Source organism: Merops nubicus, unplaced genomic scaffold, assembly GCF_000691845.1.
Source record: "Merops nubicus isolate BGI_N331 unplaced genomic scaffold, ASM69184v1 scaffold5460, whole genome shotgun sequence".
Taxonomy (NCBI): domain Eukaryota; kingdom Metazoa; phylum Chordata; class Aves; order Coraciiformes; family Meropidae; genus Merops; species Merops nubicus.
In genome coordinates, this window is record NW_008582039.1 from 14,257 (window position 1) to 41,946 (window position 27,690).

The 27,690-nt window shown below is 38.7% G+C and overlaps 1 protein-coding gene across 1 annotated transcript; it reads left to right on the forward strand.

The window, feature by feature from the left end:
• On the forward strand, positions 1–27,690 carry LOC103769204 (LIM domain-binding protein 3-like; the record flags this gene model as incomplete). The annotated part of the gene is made up of 6 exons (XM_008936384.1): positions 1–76; positions 12,626–12,648; positions 15,992–16,195; positions 22,584–22,753; positions 23,741–23,777; positions 27,594–27,690. Coding segments are annotated over 6 exons (607 nt in total), but the record flags the coding sequence as incomplete, so codon positions are not given.

Below are 27,690 nucleotides of genomic sequence, written 5' to 3' on the forward strand. Positions count from 1 at the left end.
GTCTAAACGTCCAGTGCCAGTTTCAAGCACAGCACCCAGAATTGAATCTCCCAGGGCTGTAATTCCCCACCAGCAGGTATGTGACACTTTTCTCCTTAGCCAAAATTAATAACATTTTTTATCTCCCACAGTGAAGGTAAATACCTACCACAGGAAATGTATTTTGCCCACCCCAGATAAATAAACATTGAATGAATGCACAGGCAGCAAAACTGTCACAACACAAAGTGGGATCTATATTTTGCTAATTTCTGATTAGCAGAAACAAAGCATCCACTGTCCTCTGGTGTGATGTGGTCTAACCCATTCTGAGCAGTTTTTCATCTAGGCTGCAAGAGGCTACCAAAGCTTCTCAGAAATATACATTTGGTTTTATAGATTCTTGGGGGAAAACCATGAGACTGTGCCTCAGTGTACCCAAATCCCAAGAAGACACTGATTTGGAAAGAGGACACTAGGGTATTTGAAAGCTTGCATCATGCTGGATTCTTGTCACAGTATTCAAAAGACATGAGAAGAACAAGTAAAGGGGATAAGTAAATTTAATAGCAGCAAGTAGCAGAGGAGAGGGATGGCTTGGTTTCTGTTGTCAAAGCTCCATAAATTAAATGTTTGCATTAGGATAAACAGCCTTCATGGACTGTACCTGGCAACTCATCTGTACCTTTGGAGGCACTGAGGAGCAAGGATACCCAAAAGATGGTGTATATCCTTAGGCTCAAGCACTGGGCAGAACACTTGTGTTGCTGAGACATTTAATCAGATAAATGGAGAGGAGGTAAAGTCTCCATTGCTGCAGCTTTATCACTTCTGTGAGAGCCAGTTTCATCCCTAACATGTAGTATAAATAAGATGAAAACACAGGGGGAATTACGTGATGCTCTACTGTATTTGGCAGTTCTGACTTCCACAGATCAATTTAAAGTAATTTTTATAAATGCCATGCTTTCTAAATTCAGTGCTCAGAAGGTAATATCATCCCTGTAACCTCTGAAAATTTAGTCAAACTAAGAGAAGAGAATGCACTTAGGGAGAATAATTCAATTGAATTTTATTTGGTAAAATTTAAAATTAACCTGGCTGGCCATTTATTAGGTGAGTCAGAAATAATGTTATTTTGCTCCAGATCCTGTAAACCTTTTTGGCAAGGGAAGATGAAATTAAGAATTTATCTTGCTCAGAGTTGTTTCTGCTTATATCATGATTTTATAAAAGTTACCTTGGAGTAAGTTATAGAAAGAGTCACCAAACAGGACTGTGAAACTCTTAGAACAAAAATGATGTATCATTCCTTTAGTTACTAATGTTCAACTGGACCAGCAAAGTAATAGGGTTGGGAAGGGGGAGAGAGTATTTTCCCTCAAGAACTACACAGAATGCTGTTAGTCTTGAAGGCAGCAGGTAGACATGTCTCTTCAGAGATATTCACTGACACAAGGCTGACAACTATCTTTAGCACCTCTGCAGGTGTGACAGATTTGCCTACCTCCTCCACAGGTCACATAAAACCTTTTATACATCAGATTTTCATGACTCTGTATTAGGTGCATTTCTTCCCTGGCAAGTGTCAATTTTTTAATTACTGTCATAGGTTCTCAGAGGTATTTACCACACAAAACATTTTTCTCCCTCTACTATCTACCCTATAGAAAAGCTTATTCCACACACTGCAGGGTTTTTTAAAGGTCCTTTAGCATGAAAGCTATCAGGTCACTTTACATTTCATATTTTAATCCTTCAGAGAGAGATGAGGATTGAAGGACTCTATGTTTTTTCAGGAGCACTTTGTCTCACATTTGAGCACTCTGTGCATCAGAGCTTAGGAAAGGTTTGTGGGAGCTGTTGGAGGCAGTCTATCCTGAATGGGCTACAAGCAGTACTTGCAACTGGAAAAAAGATTCACTGGAATCTTTCTGGAGGAAAAGGGTAGCATCTAGGAGAAGGTATGGTGGGAAATGGGGCATCTAGCAGTATTCAGAAAGGTGTTCTTAGGTGTAGGATCTTTGGCCCAGGGGGAAGATGTAGCAGTGGAGTAGGGGACTTGGGGCACCCTTTGCAGGTCCAGACGAGTGTTGTCTGTGTCACTGGTGTACAGCAGTGGATAACAGTCATTTTTAACTGAGGAAAAGTTCTCTGAGGGTGGTGCAGAGGGGAACGAAGACTGAAGAAGTCTCAGAATCCAGAATAAAAAGTCTTTACTGATAGAAACAATGGTATGGGGAGGTTGCAATAAGGTATATTACAGTAAATATACTTTAAAAATCAAGGTTTCTTTGTTTTTCCCTTTATTTCTAGTAACAGTATTACTGTAGAAATGAAGAATTCTCTGACATGTAGTCAGAAGCTGTCACCTCTACTTGACAGTGTTTAGACTCTGATGGTTCACATGAAATGAATTCGATTGCATTTCAAAATACCAGCAAAAAACTACATTACAAGAGAGTCATGACAGTGCTGTCCTCAAACATCAACTCTCTGAGCCAAGGTTAAGGCATGGCAATATTAGCTAAAAAATCTGCATGTGCAAGTTCAGTGCCTACTTTAGACTATAAATTCTCTTGTATGTTACTGCTGATCTGACTGCAGCTTCCACTAATTTTCAAGCATGTATTTCTTCCTTGGCTGCTATGGTGATGGTTTTTTTGTGGTTTAGAAAAATAAGCTTTTTTTTTTTCTTTTTTTATTAAAACCTTAAGGAAGTTATAAAACCCCTCAAGTTCTTCACCATGACAGAACATTTTCTGCATTCCACTAGTAACATGCATTCTCTCTGTACTTTCTTGAGCTGATCAATGTTATGGAGGACACAGGTTCTGCAACCATAAGTAGAGCATCAACTGAGGAGTAGGGCTATTATTGGAAATAGAAGTCTGAGTGATTTGCAGCTTCACTATTTCCTGATCTGACAATAATCTCAAACTTGAAACAGTTTTCATTTAGTTTAGTCAAATCTTTTTGATTTAGTCAAAAGATTTAGTTAAGTCTTTTGCACCAGTGTGGCATAGCTGGAAGAAAAGGCATAACTAATACTGAAAGCATTCAAATAACTAGAAGACTAAGCGTGAGTCCAAGGACTGAAACTAACCCATCGTTGGTCAGTGAGTTTCTGCATCTTTCCAGAGGAGGGCACAATACAGGTGAGGATTCAGCTCAGTGTAGTGCAAAATGTTTGAGCTGATGCTTTAAGGCTAAGCATAGCTTTTATAGTTGTCCTTTTGTATAAAGGTATTAAGACAGCTCCTTTAATAATATGACTATATGTCATCCTGTTTATGAAACACACTTATTTCAGAGTCCCAGTGAGGTTCTCAGAATGCTTGTGATTTGTTTTCTGCTGAATCTGGGAACCTGTGTGGTAAAGAGACAATTGACTTTATGTAAAGCACAAAAGCATAAAGCATAGGATGGAATAGGGCTGAGCCAAAAGCTGTTGGATGTCTTTTAATGCAGAGTCATTTAATGTCGTGGTGCCTCTATTTCCTTCTTTCTGTAAAAGGTTTAAAGCAAGAACTGTTTCCTGGGTATGTTGGGAGGTCAAATTCATTAATTTAGCATTAAAACTGTTCTCCCAGAGTGCAAAAAGGTGAATCAAGACTGTATGGTCATACCAATAGATAAATAGAACATGGGCTGTCAAAGGCAAGAACCTGAAAAACTGGTATTGCATTTTCCAGTATAAATTTGTTTCTCACTTCTCTGATATTTAAGGAGGTGTATTTGCCTTTCATAGAAACTGAATATTTATAATGAGAAGAATAATATTTCAGAATGGAAATAGAGCAGATTCACAACATTCTTTCCCAAACGTTTGAGGCTCCTACGTTTATCAGTTTTAAGCTCATTCACTGATACCACACTGGGAAATTAAAATGCATTTTCCCCTCGTAGTAAGGGATTGCTGCAGGATCACAGCATCGCCCTCGAGGGAGAAAGCCCATTGCTCAGTGTCAGAGCCTCCTCTTCTGGTCGGCTGAAGGGTAGCCTCAGGCTTGCATAGTTAGAACTGTTGGTTTGCTTTTCCAGCCAGAGTCTGAAACAGAATGGGGTGAGAAATGGGAAACGGGATGGTTTGCTGCTGTTGGCTGCAGCTCATGTGATGTAATGTTAAAAGCTGTCCTGCCCCTCCATACCAGAAATCTGACTTCACAGTCAGAAACACTTTCAGAAATGCTGCATTGAGCTGGGTTTGTCACTGACCTGGAGAAAAAAAATGGGAACTGTCCTACTGAGAATAAACTGAATGAGAGATGATCAGTTAGGAAAGGAAAGTTCTTACTTAGTAAGAAGTACGTGAGCTGATGGTTGGTCAGCAGTTCTTTAGGAGTCATACAGCTGCTCTCAGACACTTCCTGTTTCATCCCTTTCCCACCAAGCACAGGGAAAATAACTACCTCGAAACTGCAATGAATATTAACTCAAAATGGAGAGTTGTAATGTGGCACTGCTTGGTTCCTAGGAATTCTAGAGCTGAGTTGCCAGCATGCTGGTATTCCAGCTAGAAATTAATTGAGGATTGAAACCAAAACTCCATTCATGTCATAAATTTGAGCAAAATCATCAACCATCATTTTTTATGGCAGTCCTATAATTTTCCCTTTGGCCGCTGTTAGTGTCCAGTAACACCAAAACTATGAAAATACATTAGAATTAAGGAAATAGATGGCAACTCTCCTTAGCAGTTCAAACCAATACTTTATAATCAGGTCTTCTTGCATGTCCGTGTGTTACAGGGTTTAGAAAGGAAACACAGTTAACTTAGATAAAAGCCACAGAGTTTTCAGGGGTAACTAATAAATATAACGTTGGTGTATGCTTTACTTTCTCTATAGCCTCTGTGTTTGTTTATTTCTTAATATTTTTTAAGTCCTTCTGCTAGCATGTAAAACTCATTTGCACAAGTGGTGACTTAATTTACAAACATGGCCTTGTGTGTTTGTGCCACTTCTACAGCACATTTTAAGAGAGAAACCATTTTCTGTTTATTTAATGATACCTGGAAGCTTGCAGTAGGCCACTTCAGGGCTGTTTGCTGTTTTCTTTGACAGGCTATAATGACTCAAGTATGTAATTCAAGTGTATTTATTTAAAAAGGCATAGTCTGAAAAATGCTTTTAGGATTATCTATTTCTACAACCTCAGGCAGCTATTAATGGCAGCTAAAATATCTTCCTGTTTGTTACTGAGAAAAAGGTTCTCAGCTGATTTTATCTGCCTTACATTTTTGATTCAAAACATCTAAAATGTATTTAATGTTATGATGATTTATATCCTTAGGCCTTTAGGGGTTTTCTTCAATTAATTTTAACTAATCAGGCCAAATTATCTTGATTTTTCAAATATAATCTCTCTAAACTTAAATATATAATTTAGACAAATCCAAGAGCAGAATATATTTATCTTTCTCAAGAACCTTAGTGTGAAAAAGTTAATTATAACTAATACTGGGAAAAAAAGAAAATCAGAGGCCAAATAATTCTCCTGCCTATGTTTTATAATCTCCCTAAACTTAAATGTACAATTTAGACAAATCCAAGAGCAGAATGTAACATATTTATCTTTCTAAAGAACCTTAGTATGAAAATGTTAATTATAACTAATACTGGGAAAAAAAGAAAATCAGAGGCCAAATAATTCTCCTGCCTATGTTTCATGGAAGGCCATGAGGAAGAGGCACGTGAGATGCTGCAGATGGCAGCTGAAGCAGTGCCAGCCCAAGTGAGGCAGGAGGTCACTGCAGGCCACTGCCTGCTCTTGTACTGGCTTTCAGAGAGGACAGCTTGTGGGCTCCATCCTCTCTTCAGGCTAACACCCCCTGCCTGTCCCTGTCCCCCAGAGCTGGACTGCAGCGTGCCACCAGCATTGCTGGTGCCCTCTGAGCTGTGAGCATCACGACCAGTTAGGGCTGCAGCGTAGCTAGGTCTGCAGGGAGAGGCTGAAGTGATCCCTCTCCTCTACCAACAGCACTGGAGCCCAAGTTAGGCTGGAGCCAGGAGCTTCTGAAGTAAACTACAAATTGATATTATTATGACTCCAGAGAAATCTGTAAATTGCCAAGTATTCAAATGCTTTCTTGGGTACCTCAACTATAGATTTTATTTTTTTTTATCCAAAGCACATAATTACAGATAAACAAAAGTGAAAAATAAACCAGTTTTTGAAACTATGCAATTAATTATTTTAAAACATATGCTAATTAGTTCCAGCACTCAGGTTGCCAGGTTCAAATGGCAAGCATTAAAGAGATGTTAAAAATAATATTAGAATCTTGTAATTCATGTTCCAGTCCCTAAGCCTTCTAAGTTAAAGAATAAGAAAACTGAGAGTACAGGAACAAAATGCCCACCTGAATGTGAGGCTTGTATTGAACTTGGATAAAATAGCCCATATTGCAGGTAGGCAGACTTCCAAAAAGTACTGAGTTGTGGTCATTGCACACTGATGGTAGCTGGAAGGAAATGAGGCAATTTAACCCTAAGGGTGCTCGGTGAATCCCATGAGTTGCTTGCCAAGTACCTTCCAGCCCTAGGGGTTTACACCAAAATGAGCTTGAAGCAGTGACAGGGTGTTTTAGGCAACATGAGCACAGAATGTTTATATGAAACTTCCTCAGAACTCTGGCAGCAACTTATTTCCTGCATTGTGTTGCTGAAAAAGTTTTCCGTTTTTTTATATTACCTTTTATTTTGGTTTCTCTAAGCTGCATTAATAGCAAGTTATTTCTGAAACTGAAGAGTAGTACTACTGCATTTTTCAAATATGAGGTTTTGGTAGAATGTTACTAATTTGAGCATCAGCACAGACCTCTGTGGGTACATAGCTATTGCAGGAGAGATTCCTGTGACTCAGACAATACACCTTGCTGTCCTAGTTAGGAATATTATCTGGGACATGTCTGTAGGATCATACACTCATCATCTACATACTGGCACACACATTCCTTCCAGTGGAAATTATGCAGAAATGATGAGAAGCATCCTCTCTGTTGAGCAGTACCTGGTCTGGAGTCCTGTTGGTCTATCTGCTAACCGTGCTGCATGGCCTAATCAGCATGAACCAGAGCCTATGAGAGCAATGCAACGTGTGGCCTTCAGTAACTTCAAGCATACTCATGGAAAATAGAATGGTGTGGTTTAGAATCCCTGTGTTTTTATAATGATGGCATTGACTTTTATGTTTGTATATTATCTCACATGATTCTGACCTCAAGACATTATTTTTTTTTTAAGATTTCTTAATTATCCTCAAAATTAATGGGCTCTGTTGTCTTTCTATAAAATTATTGCTATGAGGTTGACTAGTAGCAAAAGCTTTTTTAATGTTAAGCTTTATTTGTTGATTTTAACTAAAACCCAGTAAAAAGTGCCTGAGTACCTTTTGCTTCCCATATTTTGGAACAATGCATTTCTTAGTTGAAAATCTTCCCTGAAAGGTTGTCTGCTTTCACCCCAACCTATTTATTGCAAGTTTATCAATATGTTTAGAAAGCAGTAATTGCAGATATGTTATTTTTGCATGTGTTCTGTGATTGCTCTTTTCTTTTTTCTTTTCTTGGCCTGCATGTTTGCTACTACAGGAACCTGCTTGGGAATTCAATGGCAACAGAACAACCTTCAGTCCTCTAACTAACACGGCGACTGGGCCTATGGGTAGTATTTTAGCAACCAATGGAACATTTTCAGGCTACCTCAACAAGCAAGAGATCAGCTTTTCAAATAGCTCTTCCTACTTAAAGACTACCACAGTTAGATCTTCCATGTCCTCCCAGTCTGTGACTCCTGACATTTCACCTGCAAAGAGTAACCTAGGTTCAAACCTAAGCCCTGTACTGACTGATGGCAGTAGTCCTACACAGCAGCTGAGCCCTGCAAGGCAGTATAACAACCCTATTGGCCTTTACTCAGCAGAGACTCTAAGGGAAATAGCTGAGATGCATAAATTCAGTCTCAACCGAAGGGCTTCAGAAGGTGGACTTCCTAGAGGGTAGGTAAAAGAATTAATATTTCAGTAAGTAATGAATTTGGTGAAAAATGAATGTGCTAGTACCTACCCTATTGTGCATTTGTCTGATAATCACGATTAAGGTCTGGAACAACCATGAACTTTTCCAGTACCCCCCAAAGCATATGCACAGCACCATTACAGAATAACTCTTGGTCTTTGGTATCTGAATTGCAGTAGTGATGGGCAGTAGTCACCAGAGCATGAGGGGGGACACTGTGACTGAAGTAACCGTCAGCATCACAAGGTTCTGGCGTTGACGCGTTGCACCAAATGCGTGTAGTGGTCTCATGGAACCAAGTACCACTGTCAGCCATTGTAGAAGCTGCTATAGAACAGATCTGATCTTTGGTGCTTTCCTAAAGAGAAGTTGCTTTGACCAGCAAATCTGACATGCTAGTCTACTGGAATGTCCCACTATAATTCCTGCCTTAAGGTATTGGCTTTCCGATGCAAAATGAGTCCAAACTGCAGTATTTTGAATCCTCTGGTTTGAACATTCTCTCTCTCACATCTGTCAGCTTTGTACTTACTTGTGTGTCACAAGGAATGATCTTTAGATACTACCCAGATAGTTTGATCTTATGCTGTCAAGGTTTTCAGTGTTATATTGCAGATCAACTGTTTCATTAGGAGGTTTTTGAAATGAGGAGCTTGGACTACAAAACATGGGAAAGAGCAATGAGAAACAGGTTTTCCTATACTTTTTCCCTTCGTGTATTAATTTGCAACCAAATCTCTACTTTGTTTATTTCTGTTTATTTAAAATTAAGATAAATTTTGTATTATGAATATGAAAGAAGTGCACTTTCACCACTAGAGACTTGGCTATATGAGAAAAGCCAGAAAATTCAGACAAACCAATTGGGGTCTGGTAGCAACTGCATATTTTCAAGTACTTTATATCCCATTGCAGATGGTCTTTACAAGAGTAAAAGCAAGGGATTTTAAGTTGTAGCAAAGTAAGGATATTTTATCCTTATAAAGGAGAATATATACATGTTCTAGATAATTCAAGCAGTTTAGATGATTCATTATAACTCTCTTGAGAACTTGGCATTAACAATTCTAATTAACTTCTCTAAAAAAATCCTATCCTTCCTTCACATACAAGATAATTAAAAAAGGCAATTACTATTTAAAAGAAAATTATTTCAGTTAGTAAGCAAGATCAGCAAAATAAACCTCAAAATGCTTCTCTCTTAATTTACTATTTTCTTGAGGAAAACTTATCCTTGTCTTATTTCAATATGCATAGTTTCCTGGGAGTATATCTCACTGCCTTATTTCAATATGCACAGTTTCCTGGGAGTATATCTCACTGCCTTTCTGCCACTGTCTTTACAACCCTCCTTAACATCTGCAAAGGTGAGGGTGAAGGGGTTGTCTTTTGGATGGCTCAGCATTCTGACTCTTTCTTTGTTATCAAAATTACAATGCAGGTGCATCCATCACTCATGGAAGTCAATGTGAATCATTTTATCAATTCCAGAGGTCACTGCGATAGGACTACATAATATGACAGTGATTGCTGGGGTGCAAAAAAGGTGTACCTGCAGAGAACACTTCATTGTCTTCACTCTGCTGCTTCTCCATGTTTTATATTTCTTTTGTGTGTAAATATGTTAGTGCATGCCTGTGGCAGTGCACTGAATTGCAAAGCAAGGTTCTACTTTAGAACAATCACTTAGGGGTGGCTTTCTTTTTTTTAGTTTTAACAAAATTTTAGGGTCTTGGTTTCTATCTGCCTGTAATATCTTTAGCACTGGTGAACAAATAAGAAAATTTATGAGAAATCATCTAAATGTTCTGTTAAAAAAAGTTCAGCCTTCATCCTGCATCCCAGGAACAATCTTAAAAGGTGAAAGATCTCAAAGTACCTGTGCCTTTTCATCTGATTTCTGTGAGATTTACAGAATTGTACATCTCTATTTACGCACAGAGAAAAATCAGAGTTCAGTAATCCTGTCATTCCTACTCCCACTTGAGTGTTACCCATGAAGTGACAGACATCTTTCCTACTGCTCTGTGGAGAGTAACATGGAACCTGTAGCTACCTTGGGACTTGGTGTCAATCTCATTGTGGACGTAGGTGAAAGAGTGCACAAGGAAAGAACTGTGAGCACTGCTAAATCAGCTCTGGACTTTGTTGTGGACGTTCTTATCATATAGTAGAACATAGGATGTTGCATAAAGATTGTGAAATTATGGTGCTCGGAAACGGAATATTCTGCAATCAAGCATTCACAAACATTGTGAACGCAATCAAGCATTCACAAACACACACAGCACTACAGTAAAGGGTGTAAGAAAGTTCAAGTTGGGGGTTGATCTTTAAGGTATATTTCATATTTCAGTTTGATGTCCTTTTCACCAAAGCATTAAAGGTAATTGTGTGAATTGCAGTTAGAGGCTTAGCTAAACGCCTTGAAAAATCCCACCAAAAAGCTAAAATTAATTTTTAGATTATTTCCTTGGTCTGTGAAGAATAACAAAGCATCTCTTTCTCTGATACACTTTTACATTAAAGCTTTCTCAACCTGGACCAGGGTGCAAAATATAGTTGGCCTCCTGAGTGTGGAACTTACTGTGCTGAAAGCTCCAGGAACGGGAGTGTTAGTGAATATGAAGAGAGAGTCGTAGCTCATAACTTGCAGTTCCTTTCATTCCTCTGTAAGTTATTTTTCACATTGTAGGTTCAAGGGCAGTGCATACCTGTCCCACACATACATGCCAGGTGGCTTGGGTTGCTAGTCTTTTAGTGTGTGACCTCTGTGAGCAGCAAGCTTGGAGTTTCATATCTGTCCATATTTAGGATCAAGCCTAACTAATGTGTGGCTCTAAACTGGAGAGAATTTTCTCCTCACATACTAAACATAAGTAGAAGTGAAGCCTTACTCTCTCTGAAGGAAGCTGTAGCCTCTTCACATCTAAGAATTCTTTGCTGACATGTGGCTGTTGAGCTGTTCTTAGTATGTGCACATAATGATTTTTATCTTTGAACATATTTTTATATGCAAACAAGTGGTTCCTCTCATTAAGGTGTATTTTAGGGATGGTAGTTCTGCCTTTAAAATATTATTTTATGTGCAAGGCAGAAGCCTGGACTAGAAGATTAAAGCAGGCCTCAGAGTCCACTTTAGAAAATGATATTATTACACTGTTTCATTGCAAATGAGTGCCCAGCTGTCCTGCACATACCTAAAATGGAGATAGGATCCCTGATGTGCTTACAGGCTACGGTGTGTTCCTAATATAGCTTTACTGGTTCCTGTAACAGACTGATATATTTGGCTTAATGCAGGGCTTATAAAGATAGAAGAGTATTCTCGAATCCCAGAGCATAGAGAACAGTAACTGCAGAAGGAGATCTGGGATTGCTTTGCCATGGAAATGCTGAAGTGCAAAGGCTTTACTGCAGCTTTGGCTTATTAGAGTGTTTTTGATCATGAAAAAGACACTTGCAAAAGGCACATGAAAAAGGTCAATGCAAAAGGACTGTACACAAAGAGAAACAGTAATATCAAAGGTCCTGCAAGACAAAAGCAGGAGACAAATCCACTGTGAATGTCACTCTTAACAGTGTTACGTTGCCATCCAGCATTCTGTATTGATTCCAGATCCAGAAATGTTACAGCAGCAAGTTGGAAGGTTCAGTGCCCGGTTCTGTCAACAGCATTCTGTGCAGCTAAATAAGAAATGTTTATAAACTGATCCTGGACTCTCTTCCTTTCTATTTTGCACAAAATATGATGAAATCTCTTCACTCAAAAATATAAGAGCAAAATAGAGGTGTTCTAAATCCTGTTTCTCTGGGATTACTGTGCAGGCCGCCATCACTTCTTGTTTATGCAGAGAGGCAGGGTGTAGCATGAACATATGTTTTTTCATGCTGTATATGTACCAGATGGAATAAAATATCCTGATATGGATAGCCAAAAAAATCACATAGTGCATGGACTTTATTCCTTTCATGTGGAATAAATTACAAGTGACTATTCTGAAATTAATCAGCTTACACCACTGTTGGCATAATGTAGATAAAGTCAGATTTAGGCCAGTAGTTTGTTAGCTATAAAGGCATTTTCCTTAGTTTTATGTTGAAAACATCTACCAATATATTCTTTGGATATTCTCTGGCATGTAAAAGACCAAAAAGTCAATCTTGCAATACCATCTCTGAGGGCGGCTTGAGGAGAACAGATTTCATGCTGAATATTTAGTATCTAAGGGAAGAATAGAATCCCTACCACTCATTTGTTATTTTCAGATGAGAATATGCTTTGCAAATGCTTCTTTCTTCCCTCTGCTCCATCCCTCTGCACTTTGATAATAGTACGTTTAGGGATTCATTCAGAGCAATAAAACCACATTCAAGGGTCAGCCAAGGTGCCATAGTACCCTACTAAATCCTAGTGGATCAACTATAATCTCTACATTTTCTCCTTTCTTAATCACATTGGGGTTTTCAGGCATATATTTACTTTTTGTTTTGATTTGTAGATGGCCTGTAAAAAAAGTGTTAGTAAGCTTTTGTAAGTACCTTTTGCCCTTTGCACTCTGAAAGCTATTGACTATTTCTGTTTGGTTGGTTTTGATGTTGTTTGTTCTCTTTCTCCTCTTTTAGGTCGTAACCAACACGGCTGCCAAGTTAGTACCATTTCTGTGTAGTGCCAAGTATTTTTGTTACGCTCTATGTGTGAAGATCTGTTTTCTGGGGTAGCATGATCCCCTGTGTTCCTGCTGTGTCTGTTTGCAAGTGGAAGTACTTTTAAAAGGATCTTACTGGTATGGCAAGTGCCATGGGCTGCCAGTGGTGTCCAGTGGTGCTCCTGCCTAAACACTCCATGTGTTCAGCATTTCGTGGTCATGTTTTAATGCTGCAAATGAGCTTCTGAGCTTGCTCAGTTCTTGCAAATGCTTTCAGTTTTTTTTTCTCTATATAGTTTGGGATTAATTTCTCCTAACTCTTTAAGTAGTCTTCATACCTTCAGGATTTGAGAAGCCTTATCTGAGCCTTTTTTGGTGTATTACTAGTGATGTATTTTTAGCCTCAGCAATAAATTGGAGATACTGATGTGGGAAAGATCTAACAAGTAATTTACCTTAGTAAACATACTACCCCAACAATAAGCAACTGTTGATTTGTAAATATGATTGATCTGCTTTGCTTAGGAAAGTTCACAGAGTCCTCAGCTTTGATCTTTAGTTTTCTAAGGGCAGAGGATTGTCTCTAAATTCCCAGTTTTGTCTCTGAATCGAATGTTGTCCAGAAATTGCTGGAGAGACAGTTAAATTCAGCATAAAATAATTATATGAGTTCAAATGTCAAATTTAAACTGACAAGAGAATATAAGAAGTAGTAGAATACATAAAGTTGAAATCATATTTAATGCATAACATTTCCCCTGATTTGGCATTCTCTGTTTTTAATGAGATATGGGTGTGATGTCATGCCAATGATATAACTCCTTTGGAGTGATAAAACTCTAACCAATTTACATTGACAATTATTCTCTTACTTGGAAAGCAGAAGTCACATCGTAGAGGTGTTTTTAATCTTCCTTGCCTTGGTTTTTATTTTTCCTGATCCTTTCCTAGCTTGGTAGAAAAATTACTCTAATTTTGCAGAGGTGCCACAGCTGTCTCTAGGGCCTCATCTCTGCCACTTTGTCCTAGATCACAGCACCACTTACAAGCACTAATATCTTCTGTTGCTTCTAGAGTTATAAAGAGAACTGCAGATGAAAATCTGCACCCTTTTCTGTTATTTTTGTGGGAATCCTGATAACTTCAGTGAAAGTTTTGCCTTGCTATATGACTAAAAACTCTTGAAAGACATCACTGAAACTGTTCAAATGCCACAAGTGAAAGCCTACATGCATTAGGGAAGGTTAGGCCAAGATCACCAGCTTTTATTTCTGTGACTGTGAAAATCACTTGCTTTGAACTTTACTCTTCAAAAGTGACATATTTAACCTGTCTTTTCATTTGCACCATCTTGTAATGACCATGACCTAATTATCATGGGATTGTTCAGGGTATTACAAGATACAAATCATTGTAACTTAATAAAAGAATATTGTTAACGTAAGGCATCTGCATGCTGGAAAGTGAAGAGTATAATGACCTGCACCCCTCTGCACTTCACATTTTAACAGATGTTGTCAGTATGATAATAATAATATTGTCATAGTTGATGAACAGTTAATGGTGAGACATTTTAAATGTGGAAATGTCTTTGTAAAAAGATGATTTTCACTTTCTGAATGCATAATGCAGCTTCCCAGTTCCCTCCCTTACAAATGTTGATGTCTGTCACTAATGGCTATGGCTGGAAAACAGCATGTGCATGTGTATGTCTCTGTTCTTTGAGCATGTGGCTGTTAATGTTCTACCAAGTATTTGGAATTTTGTGTGACTGTAGCTCTCTTACTGTCCATCTTCAATCAGGGCATCCCACCAAAAAATAAACAAAAATAAGGCTGCAAACATAGTGCAATCCCCTGGCTGGGTTCAGAGATGGCACATCACCTTTGATAGTCTCTGGACAATTAGGTCAGATGACTGTCAGCTTGACTTGATTTTCCTTTTTCCCCCATGCCAGGCTGAGGGTTCGAGTTTGACATCCAAACACTCTCTGTGGCCAAGCCACAGCACACTTTCTGTCCCTTGCCAGCCAAAGAATCTGTTGTTCAGTCCCATGAAAAAATGCAGCAAAATGATTAATATTAGCTGATAAATTTATGGTGTGGTGGTTTCAAGCTGGAAATGAAAATTGTTCCAATCAAACGGGATTACATTTTTCAGAATTTCTTTTTGCTAGGCAATAGATCCATTTTCAGCCTTCAGGCTCAGTTCAGAATGAAACCTTTGTGAAATATCACTTCTTTCCCAAAGGACAGAATTCTCTGTTTTGCCCAGTTTGGTGAGTGTACGGTTTCTATACTGCTGGCATCTTCCTGCTACTGGGAGGACAGGAACAGCAGACTAGAGATCCATCTGATCTCCCACAGGTTAGAGAAGAGCAGCTACTTCAGTGACTGACAGCTGAAGTTTAGCTTGGCCACTGAATCTCAAGTCCTAACTCTAGGACTAGAATGATGCCCAGTGAAGGGCTACAAGGAAGCCAGGCGCTCTTCAGCTGAAGTCCAACATTAAACTGACTCCCTCTTGCAACGAGAGCTTCAGTTAACTTGCTTCTGGCTCAGTTTCTCAGATAAAAATCCATCCTCAATAAGCAGAGCCACTGAAAAACCTGGAAGCTATTCTTCCAACTGCAGTTGTCCCATTGATTACTGTGTGGGATATTTTGATCTGAGGCTGAGCATTTATAATGCTATAGGAACACTTATGGCTGGCAGTAGAGAGATTTTGGGAATATTCATTCAGCCTTTGTGAGGAAAGCTTTGAAAATTAAAAGACGCAAGTACTAAATTTCACTGGTTAATAATCCAGACAGAAAGTGTTGGAACCTTCTAAATAACAGAGGACCTGACATCTGTTCACCACATTGCACTTTTATGCTATTTTATAAGACCCCTCTGAAAGAACAAATGGATGCAGTGAATAAACTGGGAATTCTCTGCAGTCTGTGTGTACATCCATAGGCATGCATATATACATAGGTGTGTGTATGTTTGTATACGCTTCTATGTATATATGCACGCAAGAGTAGAATTTTAATATATAAGTATCACATAAGTACTTAGGGATTTGTCATGATTTTTTATACAATGACAACTTTTGAACCTTTCTTTCTTTCTATACATCTGTGAGCCAAGAAAAAATGACATCCATTAGTGCCACCAGCTTTTAACTGTTGCTTGTTACTTACGTTGTCTCTTATGGTCTGACTGGAAGCTTCTGTGGTGAGATGCCATGAACAGACATGCACGCCCTTCTGTTGGCACTTCTTCTCTCACCTAACTATCATGCCTTTCTCCTTTCTTCCCTTCCTTTCCTTGTCAAACCTCACTCTTGCATAACTCAGCAAGGAGTTCACGGAGCGTTTCAACCCCAATGTCCTGAAGGACTCTGCCCTGTCTACACACAAACCCATTGAGGTGAAAGGCTTGGGCGGCAAGGCTACTATAATTCACGCCCAGTATAACACCCCGATCAGCATGTATTCCCAGGATGCTATCATGGATGCAATTGCAGGCCAGGCACAAGCCCAGGGTGGAGAATTTGCTAGGTAAGGTTGTTTCCTTGTGTGGAATGCTCTTTCTCTGCATGATACAGCTAACAGCCCCTCCATGCATGACACGGCAGCTCTTCCTGGACCTTTTTCTGGGGTATCTTATACCTGAAAAATACAAATCAGTTCTAGGCAGTGTTAAAAAACACTGCATTGTTTTGAAGTTAAAAGGATGAATAGTTAGAAAAAGTAACTTTTCTCTTTTTTTTGGTATTCTTCCTAAACCTGGCAAACCCCACTAAACTATGTGGTGCTCTGTGACATTGGATTGCTTTTCATTCATGATGACCATGCTTTGTAATAACCACTGCATTATACACATACCTCAGAACAGGAAAGGTGGGGGTGGAATTTGTATTGATATGAGAAGAATACAAAATATTTACTTAGCACTGGCTTTAAAGGCTTTATTTTTCAGAATGGAGTGTTGTGCTGTATTATCCCTATCCCTCATTTACATACAGTGTATGTCTTATGCATATCCTGTGCACTATGGCAAAATCCTTTGATCTTTAATAATTCTGCTTTTCCAATACATGTTTATGGTAATTGAAGCTGAGAAATTTATCCACAAGTATTATGATTTAACTGAAATCACATGTATAATGAACAGATCCAGGTTTCTCTTGTTCTATTGTTCTACCCCACATAGAACTTCTTTTCAGGTGACACCAGAACACAGGAATAGCAACACTCTTTACATAGTTGCTTTTCAAGCCTAGCTGCAGGCTTATTTAAAATGTAGATGGTTTATATTTGTTTGTGTTTCCTTTGACTGGCCATTTATTTTTCCCCTTTTTAAATTATTTTTTTCCCCACTAGGTTTTTGCACCAATAGTATTCTGTTGTTCATAACAACTCTTCCTCATGCTAGATCCCAAACAATACCTGTAGTTGATTTTGACCATGACTTGGTCATGGGCCTAAGTAGGCTCATATTTCCAATTAGCAAAGTACAATGAAAGAAATTCATTTTACCTGTTTTTTTTTTATAATGGTTCACATCACTCATAGGCATGGACTGTATGAGACATTCTATGATATACTGGAATTTTCTACTAAATGCTCTAACATTATATAATGCAAATAGTAATGTTTAAAAGTGTTACCTGTTTAAATGACCAGATGATTATAAAGTTTCACTGCTGAGCACATGGATCCTTTTCATTTTATAAACGGCCTATTAAAAGTATCTATCAAATGCAGTTCCTATCACAGGAGTGGCTCTGCCAAACTGGAAAACACCATCATCTTTTCCCACCTGTGGAAGAGATCAAAACAGTTCTGTGGGGAGAGGAAGATGCCCTTTCTAGAAAATCCCAGATAGGGTGAGAGAAGTCAGAGTATATCTGGAACTGGAAGATCAGCACACTTCCCAGGCTGGTTAGGGATTTGTCTTAAGACATGGAATTGTGAAGTAAAGAATCTGAATAATCAGAGAGGCTTGGACTGTAAATAATAAGATGGTAATGAATTATATTAGTATGCACACATAATCTTGAAAAGAGCCAAATTCAAGGATATGTAGACAAAAAATAAAAAGCTGGATTTTCATGGCCTGTTGAGTTGTTGCACCAGTAGCAGCAAGGGTCATGTTTATGCCACTAGCAGAAGCTCCATTCTTTTTTTTTTTTCTTATTTTGAACATAGAATCCACCTACTGCATGGGTGGATTTGAAATGAGATTATTATTTCCATTAATCCTTTTGTCTCAGACAGTTCTATCAGAACATTATTCTTTGCAGACAACTCCATGACTATCTTCTCCCTTATAATGTTGGAAAAAAAAAAGCTTTTTTTTTTTAATGCAAGATCCACTATATAAATTATGGTTTAAGCTTTTCCTTCATTTTGGAATGTGATGCCTAAGCCTAACGTTCACCTGGCTCCTGAAGAAACTGATGTTTCTATTCCTGGGTGCAGTCAGGTGCCAGGGTCTCCCTAAATCTACTGTGCTGTGAGCTCCAGCCTGGTCTGTAACTTCTTTTTGTTTAACTTGTAACACTTGGTGACAAAACAATTTCCTCAGGAGGTTGTTTTATTACAATGAACACAGCACTTTTATTTTAGATAAAATAGAAAGGTTTGTGCTAAACAGTGCCCTACCCATTGACTGATATTCATTCAATGAAACCTGTAAATCATTTCCTGAAGGTGTTGCTCTGACCACTGTGGTATTCTGAACTTTGCAGTGAAAACTGAGGATGATCTTTAGTTTGCTTAGGTGATAAAGTCCGAGATAAGATTATGCTTAGTGCAGAAATATTTGTATGAGAAGTCTGTCATACAAAAGCAGACCAAATTGTGTACTGATTTATTTGTCTCAATGCTTTACCTATAATTTGACCTCAGCACTTAATTACTCTTCTTTGGCCTTTTCATTCTACATTTGAGATAAGCCCTGAAACCACAAGGTGTATGTAAGATGGTAACTATACTCAGACTGCTGATCTGAAGTGCTTCTGGTTTTTTTGGCAGAGTATAGCTGGAAACACTGCTTACTTCTTTTATCAGTAATGAAGAATAGACAGGCTTAAGATAAGAATTCATGTTCTAGTTTGACCATTTGAAATCGGTAATGTAATCAGTAAACTTAAGCCAGTGAGATCAAAATCAGATTCATGTCCCTTAGAAAATAACCCACATGTACTGGATTCTATGGAGGACAAAAAGGAAAGCATATAAATCATACTGTAGCTATTCAGATCTCATGCTGGAACTTAAAGCTGGAAAAATTTGAATGCCCTAATTTCATATCTTTTCTCATTTATGTTGCTGTAATTGATTTTGCTACACCAAGAACCAAGAGTTGTTCGCAGTAAAACCATGTGGTCAGTGCATTTCAAGCATAATTCTGTCAAACCTCTTCTAAATTCCATTAAGCAGTATTAGCCACATTCACAAGTCATGTAAGCAGACATAAATCCGACAAGTTGACCAGGATTAAGGTCTAACACTGATTCCTAATTAATTAAATTAATTAAATTAAGGTCTAATACTGATTCCTAGTAGCAGAATCAGTAATGTGGTTGTACAAACTGAAGTCTTGTGTATCCTCTTCAAAAAGTCAGCTTGGCTGGATAATTTAACAGTCTGCATGAACTGTTTGTTGGGTTGTTAATTTCGACAAGTTTACCAGGATTAAGGTCTAACAGTCCTAGTAGCAGAATCAGTAATGTGGTTGTACAAACTGAAGTCTTGTGTATCCTCTTCAAAAAGTCAGCTTGGCTGGATAATTTACCAGTCTGCATGAACTGTTTGTTGGGTTGTTAATTTTTTTACCTCTTGAGCTTTTTTTAAAATAGTTGGAACCCATCTAATATCTGAAGTCACAATAATTCATTGTATGTCTACATCAGGGGGAGAATGCTGCAGTGTTACTAAGTTTTTACTTATTAACTACTTAAATTAAATCTAATTACTCCAAGGAGTGATTCACATGGTAAACATAGTATATAAGGAACTCCAAGAAAAATCACATTGCTACTTATTCAAAGAGGTCTGACTGTTTGAAGCTTCTTTTAATGTTAATAATGTGTGATTTGCTTGGTGATGTGAATAAGGGGGGCAATATTTTTATTGAATCCTACTAAAATACCTTAGGCTGTACTATGAATACCCTCAAACGTTCTCACCCATTTGGGAAGAATTTTTTTTTCCAGTAACATCACTTGAAAGTAATATGCTTAAAGATGCATGATATTTCTGTGCATACACACCCAGATGGGAAAAAATCAAATTATGAAGAGGTATAACAGAGGTATTAACGTGGTTATGTGGATCTTTAGGCCGTCTGTAAGAACCAACTGTCACATTTAGGTTTATGAAATGCTTATAATCAGCGATGTGCTCTATTTTACACTTCCATGCTGGGTGGCTCATGTCCTAGTTAATCATCTAAAATATAATTATGAGTTTAAAAAAAGAAAAAGCCCTGCTGTATTAAAGACAGAGTTGGAAATATGCCAGTGTATTGCATTAATTTAGTTCAATTTATATGAGCGTGTTTCACTCTGCTAGGGAAGGTTAATTCATCAAGCTCCATTTCCTGCCCTAATCATCTGCCATAAGGATATTAATATGTCAGATTAATGCCACACATCGCTACTGTGAAGTTTGTGGTCCAGCCTCTAGCACTTTTTAACTACCTTTGAGCTAATGGCATAGCTCTACACATACTTTCAAACTGCTTTTTTTGTATATTGGTCATTATACAAGAACAAAGCATTTCAGAGCTGGAGGATTTAAAGAAAGGAATTTGAACTGTCTGTGACTTGCACCCAGTGCTGTTTCCACAGTGGCCTGTGGCTGAAATCAGCAGTGCTGGCTCCCCAGCAGTTTTTTATCCCCAGCAGTCTGCACCTGTGACTTTCACAGATTTTTAAGCTTCAGCATGATTAAAAAGTAAGTCTGGGGATATCAAGTTCACTGCTGGCCGAAACCAGGCAGTCACCTATGACAGTAATACAGCACAAGGTACCGTGTGCTTAGCCACAACCAAGACATAGGTCTGAAGTGCCTCTGGGAACTTGAAAACTGGGTCACCTTTTTGGGAACTTTAACTGGACTTTTTACAGTGACAGAACTTTTCAGTGTAGCCAGGAGTGAGGAGCAGCAGCAGAATGGTCACAAGGGGGTTGCTGACTTCGTTTTGGTATTAACAGAGTATCTCTGCTCCATATAAAAACTATTTCTGCACAAAGTCAGCAGGAGGCAGAGCTCTCTACTGCCACTTGCTTCCCTGCCTCAGCAAGTCCTTCTGCCATGTACGAAGGGCCAGAAGAGGAAGACTGCTGTTCTCTCTCCCATCTTCCATCTGAAGAAGGACATGGCACTGGTTTGTCCACTGGTGGACACAGGAGCCACACTAGTAGAAGCTACTGATGGCACACCCTTCCCAAAATAAACAAGTCCACATTACACCTTCCATACCTGCTAGTGTTTAGATATTTTAAAGATAGTGGTCTAGGAAACATGAGCCAAAAACGGAGCTGGAAAATGCTGCTTCCTCCAACAGGACATCTTCCATGATAAGAGACCTTTTTACACAACATTTAAGTTTTGTGACAAAGCTTAAACTGAAGAGTTGGAGTTCTTTTCCTAAGCTATGCTCCATCACAGAGATGATTGTGCTGAGACATATAAAAGAAATATAACTGGGCTTTGTATGCTGCTGAATCCTCAAGGAAGTGAGAAGTTTGTATATAGTGGGGGTTGTGAGGAACATAAATAGTTCTCTAATAAAAGAAAATCCTGAAGAGAGGAGGTGCTTTTGGGTCCATAGCATATAAAAACACACATCATATCTCTAAGTCCCTTGCATTTTTTTTTGAAGAATACATCCCAAGCTATATAATGCTATTTAAAGCACTACCTAGTAATATTTTTTATTACAGTGTATGTGACTGCAGGATATCAGATGTGCTTCTTGGCTTTTTCATGATTCCTTTCAGGCTTTCAAATCACCAACAAAACTTCTCTGTAGATATTCTCTGCACAACGGTATCTTAGAGAACACAAACTTTGAGCCTGAACCAAGGAAGCCACTTTTATAGAAGGTGCCTGCTCCCAGAACTTTATAGCAGTGACTTGGACCAAATGGCCCTTAACTTTTAACAGAGCCATTTCTCAATTTTCATGCAGTTGAGCATGTTGCTTGCAAAGCTCTATATGGAATAGAGTGTTAAAGCTGTTACAATAAATCACTTGCTTCAAAAATAGACCTTGTATTTAAAGAAGTCATGGAGCCAAGTGACTCCAAGCACACATCATCCCCTCAGTGTATATTTCTGCAGCTCTGTTAATATTTAATTTTAACTGTATGCTATGCAGAACTTATTTTTGCAGGGGGAGTGGAGGGAAGCTATTAAGTTACTAGGTCTGTTTCTAGCTCACATCATAAATTAAAGAGAGGTTACCTCAATTGTGCTACAGAGCTTCATCTTTAGGTGTGCAAAATTGGAAGATTATTCCTGGGTACATCACTTTGCAAGGTGATTAGAGATGTCGTAAGACTCAGATACATTCTGCTGTTAAAGATTTCAGATACAAAATATGTATACAAATCTTCAGTGCACATATTATTCTAATCAACGTAAGCCTGTGGCTGGCTTGGCTGAGGAATCGTGAACAGATATTTCCAAGTGTTTTCATACTATTTTGAATATGCAGATTTGAATGGTAACAGGCCATTTCAAAGATACAATGAGCCATAACATTCTTAATTCACTTAAAATTGATTTATGTATATTTTAAGTGATATTTTCAAAGCCATGTTTTGGATTGCTGGTTTTTTTTTTCTGAATGAGAAGCAATAAAGCCAGAGAGAGGTTGGGATGGAAGCTCCCATGTGCTGTTTCACAACATCTCACTTTCTGAATTGCAGTACCCTCCCTATTAAAGATCCTCATGTAGACAGTGCCTCTCCAGTCTATCAGGCCGTGCTTAAAACTCAGAACAAGCCTGAGGACGAAGCCGAAGACTGGACTCGCCGTTCTGCCAACCTCCAGTCGAAGTCCTTCCGCATCCTGGCCCAGATGACTGGAACGGAGTACAGTAAGTCAAAGAACAACACATCCCCCTCACCTGGATTTTAAATTCAGGTCTTTATTTTCTTCCCCCAGGATTAGCAACTGATAGTCAAGGAAGATTCATGTCCAGGTTTGTAGGCGTTGTCAGTGAGGGCTAAGATCACAAGACACTGGGTGTAACTTGAGGGAACTAGGAAATCAAAAGTGTTCAGTCTCACCTTACACTTTATGAAGCAAATTCTTTGATCTGCCAGGGGTCTCACTACAAAAGTATGACAGACTATACAGTAAAACAGTGATTTTGACCTCATAGTTCTTACAAATCAAATCTCTGCAGTGTAATCTTTCATTTTTCCAGCAGTCTAGGCATGCAAAGCTGCCCATTCATTAGAAAAAAAAAAGATAAACAAAGATATGTCTCTTGTAACAGTCTTTTATAGAAGTGACTTCAGGAGGTCAAAAAAAGCCTCATGGATTACCATTTTTCTTGCACTTATGGTTCTATCAGCCCAGTTATCTAAGCCTAGATCTGCTATGGATAGCATGGCAACTGGAACTTTGTTGCTTGTTGCCTATGGAGATGTTTTTCTGACCACCTGATACTAACTTCAAACCTTGTTTCTGGTCTAGAATGAAGGAAGCTCAGGAACTTCTTCCACATCAGGGGGAAAATATGTAGTATTTCCTCCTCATATGAATCTACTACTGCTTCTCATGCTTTCCTATAGAACAGCAGGTCCTCTCTGTAGAATCTTTGCCTAAAGCTGTGAGACACTGCTAATAAATTAATGAGAAAGTAATTGTAATGGCTACTTTCCTACTAACGTTCTCGTTCTTAGCTCAAGGGAAGTGCTCCTCTTCATGCTGTTCTTATAAAACCCACTGCTGCAAAGGCAGCATAAATTCACCTTTAGGTAGGCTTTTAATACATTTCTGAAGAACTTATAATTTTGTTATAAAGCAAATTCTTCTTTTTCTTTCTTTTTTAACGGAAACATTTTTTTGCCTGCAGTGCAAGATCCAGATGAAGAAGCCCTGAGGAGGTCAAGGTAGGCAACTCCTTGTGAAAAATACAGCTTTCTCCTTACTGATAACCAAATAATGATCTAAAACAGCATTAATATGAACCTACGTTATTACCTTTTTGCCTTAAAATACTCAAATACGTTTACTAAATCACTAACACTAAAATGCTAGCGTTGAGAAGCATTTGAGTGAAAAGGGTAACAAATTAGCATGGTTTTAGGGAAGACAGTGCAAAATTCTTGAAGGGTGTGTTCAAATCTGAAAGCTCCCTGCACATGGACCTCCCATGTACTTTACTGAGCGTGTGAATGCAACAAGTTCCTAAGACAAATCCCTGTGTAACTACTGGATTGTGTAACTGGATGAAAAATACATAATGTTGTGATAGCACTGAGATTTGTGAGCAATTTATTTGGATGACCCTTTGATCGACATTTTATTATCCTGAAATGATAGAGTGAAGTTGTTTCTGTCCATATCCATAATCATTGGTTTATGATTTGTTTGGAATAAATGCAACCCCAAATTTGTAGAGTATGGATGCACAGGACTGCTTTTGCTAGTGGATAAATGTATTTGTTTCATATAATCTACCAAAAACACTGAAAAAAGTGTGTATGTTCAAAGACATAATAAGGAAATAAAGATTTCTCATCATCTTGTGTTCTCCTGCATAGCCAGGAAATAGATTTCTTAGAGATTCTGATGTTATGCTTAAAAACTGCAGCTGGCTCAGAGCATCCTGCATGCAAGCCTGGTTTTCTGTATCACGTTAGCTACTCTGAGCTGCTGGATGGGTTTATGATGTGTTTGATACTCTATCCACCTTGACTTCTTTTTCTTTTCTTTTTTTTTTTTACTGCCATGAGGCTTCTGTAAAGGTTCTGAGCTTTTGATCACAGTGCAAGTTACAAATGTTGAATCAGTGAGAAAGATGTCTGTCATCTTCTCTGTGAAAACACAGAGAATAATTCATAATTTCAGTTTATGTTTGCTATAAACCTACCATTGCAGTTCACCAAAGTTCATGGCTTGGTGCCTGAACATCAGGCTTGACATTACATCCCTTGGGGATTTATTTCTTCCCTCAAATGTGCAAGCCTAATTCTTATTAAATACATTGTACATGATCTGTTTTGATGTAATAGCGCGTATCCAAATCCTTCTTATGATGGGATTTAAAGCATTGTGCTCAGCTTAACAGTGCCCCATACACATCTGAGAGTAATATCTTTTAAAGAAATAATCTTTCTGGCTTTGGAAAATACTAGATATTGGAAACTTAGATAGTATAAGATATGTTGAAAATAATTACCTAGCAACACATCAACATGCGTAAACTGCACATTCCATTCAGTGTAACTTAAAGTACATTACTATATCTACTGTGCTTTGCACATTTTTTTCAGTTTTAAGGTGTCACTGTGGTTTGTTCGTTTGGTTTTTTTTCCCACAAGGACAGTTATGAGTGTTTTTAGGCACAGGTGTGTTACCTGGAGAGGTGTAAGAGGCAGAAGGGAATATATACTAGATGGTCATACAGGTACGGTACAACTGGCAGGAGCTCTGGAGCAAGGAATGAAATGGTGTCTCCTTCCTACCTGACTCATGGTGTTTGCCCCCTCTTGGTGGCTTGGTACCTACCTCAAACGTTGCACAAACTCCACTGCAGAACTGGTAGCAACAGCCCTGGTTATGCATGCACCCATCACACACTACTCTTTTGGGTCTATCAGACCCCTTCTTTTGGCAAGGCCCCTGCCACGTTTGATTTTGTAAAGGATAGAAGGACCTATGTCAAGTGCACAGAATCGTTGCATTAACTCCACTATTCCAGAACAATAATGGAATAGAAACTCCTCTTCAGTGTACACTCCAGATAGCCTGTACGACCATGAGTTTTTCCATGCTCGCAGTTGGGGATCACCTGGCAGGCTTCCTGGGCTCCCAAAATCTTTCCATGGAATTGTGGTCTTGCCAGAGTCAGTGTTGCATTAATCCCAAGCTGGGCTGGCATTTTGGAAAAGCCCTTCATGTTCCAAAACTTAGACTGACAGGAATGTTACAGTGTCGGGAGTTTGGGTGTCGGGGCATGCTGTGAGCAATCTCTCTGGTGCTTTCTCATGTCTGTGTCAGCTCTTCAGTGTAGTCAGCAAGAACTGCATGAAATGATCAGGTTTCTTCCAAACACTTGAGGGAAAAAAAATACATGTAGCTTATTTTTGGCAGAACTGTTTTACGTAAACATAGTCACTTCTCGATTGCTGCTTCCAACTTCATGGCATATGCTCTGAACAGAACCCATCAAGCTTGGGAATTTCCAGGTGCCAGAATATTCCTTTCAGTTAGTATTAGTGAGTGCATTGCATGTCCGTCCTTCTCTCATGCCACTGCTATCTGGAAGGCACACATAAGATTATAACTTGCTATGAGAACTTTCCATTGCTGTTGTATTTTCCAGAAAGATGGTTTCAATTTCAAGTCAAACAGATGTTTCTGAATACCTCTTCCTTGAATGAAGGGGTATGTCTTCTAAGCAGTAAGGGAGTTTTTAAATTTCATGTGAAACCCACTGTAGCTAGCATGCTCCAATGTCACCTGAAAAAAAATGCCATCGTGAAGTTTCAGCATTTCAGCTACGAATACTTTGTACCTTTTAGCTACTTTGAAGTATAAAAGGTACTTCAAGAAGTCATGCATCAGGACTCCTTTACGAGTGCTAGTTGCATGAGACTGTGTTACCAAGAGCAGAATATTTAGAAATATCAGTGAATTTGTTGGCATTTATTCTGTTTATTGGTTTGTGCCTTTCTTCAGCCTGAGGAGTAAAACCAGCCCTGTCTGTTAATTTCTGTTTGGCTGTTTTCACTCTCAAATTCCAATGCATTAACACAATTGGCTTGTGTTTTGGGTGTAAATAAAGGGGGGTGGGGGAGTTACCTTCTTTGTAAAGAATCAAATATGTTTTGCAAATAACAAGAACATTTTCTTTTCTTTCGATCCTGTTTGATGTACTTGACCTTGACTGTACTCTCATCTCACATACTCCTCTTTCCCCTTCTTATTTACAAAACCTGAATTTAAACTATAGAACATCTAGAAAAGATTAAATCCTGAGAGGTGCTGAACATAGCTTACAACTTGCTTGAGCACCCCAATCTGAAATCAAAGGTTACTAGGATTGTTCACAGGAGATGGCCAATGCTTCACAGGACTGTGCTCTGAAAATCCCATCTTAGTTTGCTTTTTTTGACACAAATGACCAGAAATATTTCTGCAAGTGTGAACCGTTATACTCGCTTATGCTGAGAGAAGCTATAGAAAAGTACTGCTGAAACCTGCAGCTGATGGTCCTTCCAGGAAGGACAGCAGGACATATACAGGCTGGCCTAGGCACTACAGAATGGAAAATGCTTGCATTAATTTTGCTCTTGTATGGAGTTAACTTTCACTGACTGCTCATTTGGGGGGAGGGAGGGAGAAGCTGAGAGAATCTGCTGGCATGAAAACAATGGGATTACACTGCATTTCTAGCAAAAGCAGCCCTGTAATACCAAGCACAAGTGTATCAATATGAAGTTACATAAAATTACTTCTCAGAAAATAATGGCAAAACCTTTCATACATGCTTCAAAAAGGATCACCCAGCCTTCTTTGCACTGATATGAAAGCTGCGGCAAAAATCCAAATAAATTGCCATTGTCCTAGTCATAAGGCAGGGGAGTGGTAGCCATGATCCTTAACCCCTTTCTTTCTCCCCCCTTTCTTTCTTCTCTGTGTGTGTCTCTCTGTCTCTCTCTGTCTCTCTCTCTTTTTCTCTCTCTTTCTTCATGCCACAGGGAAAGGTTTGAAACGGAACGTAACAGCCCACGCTTTGCCAAATTGCGCAACTGGCATCATGGCCTGTCAGCGCAGCTCCTTAACGTTAAAAGTTAA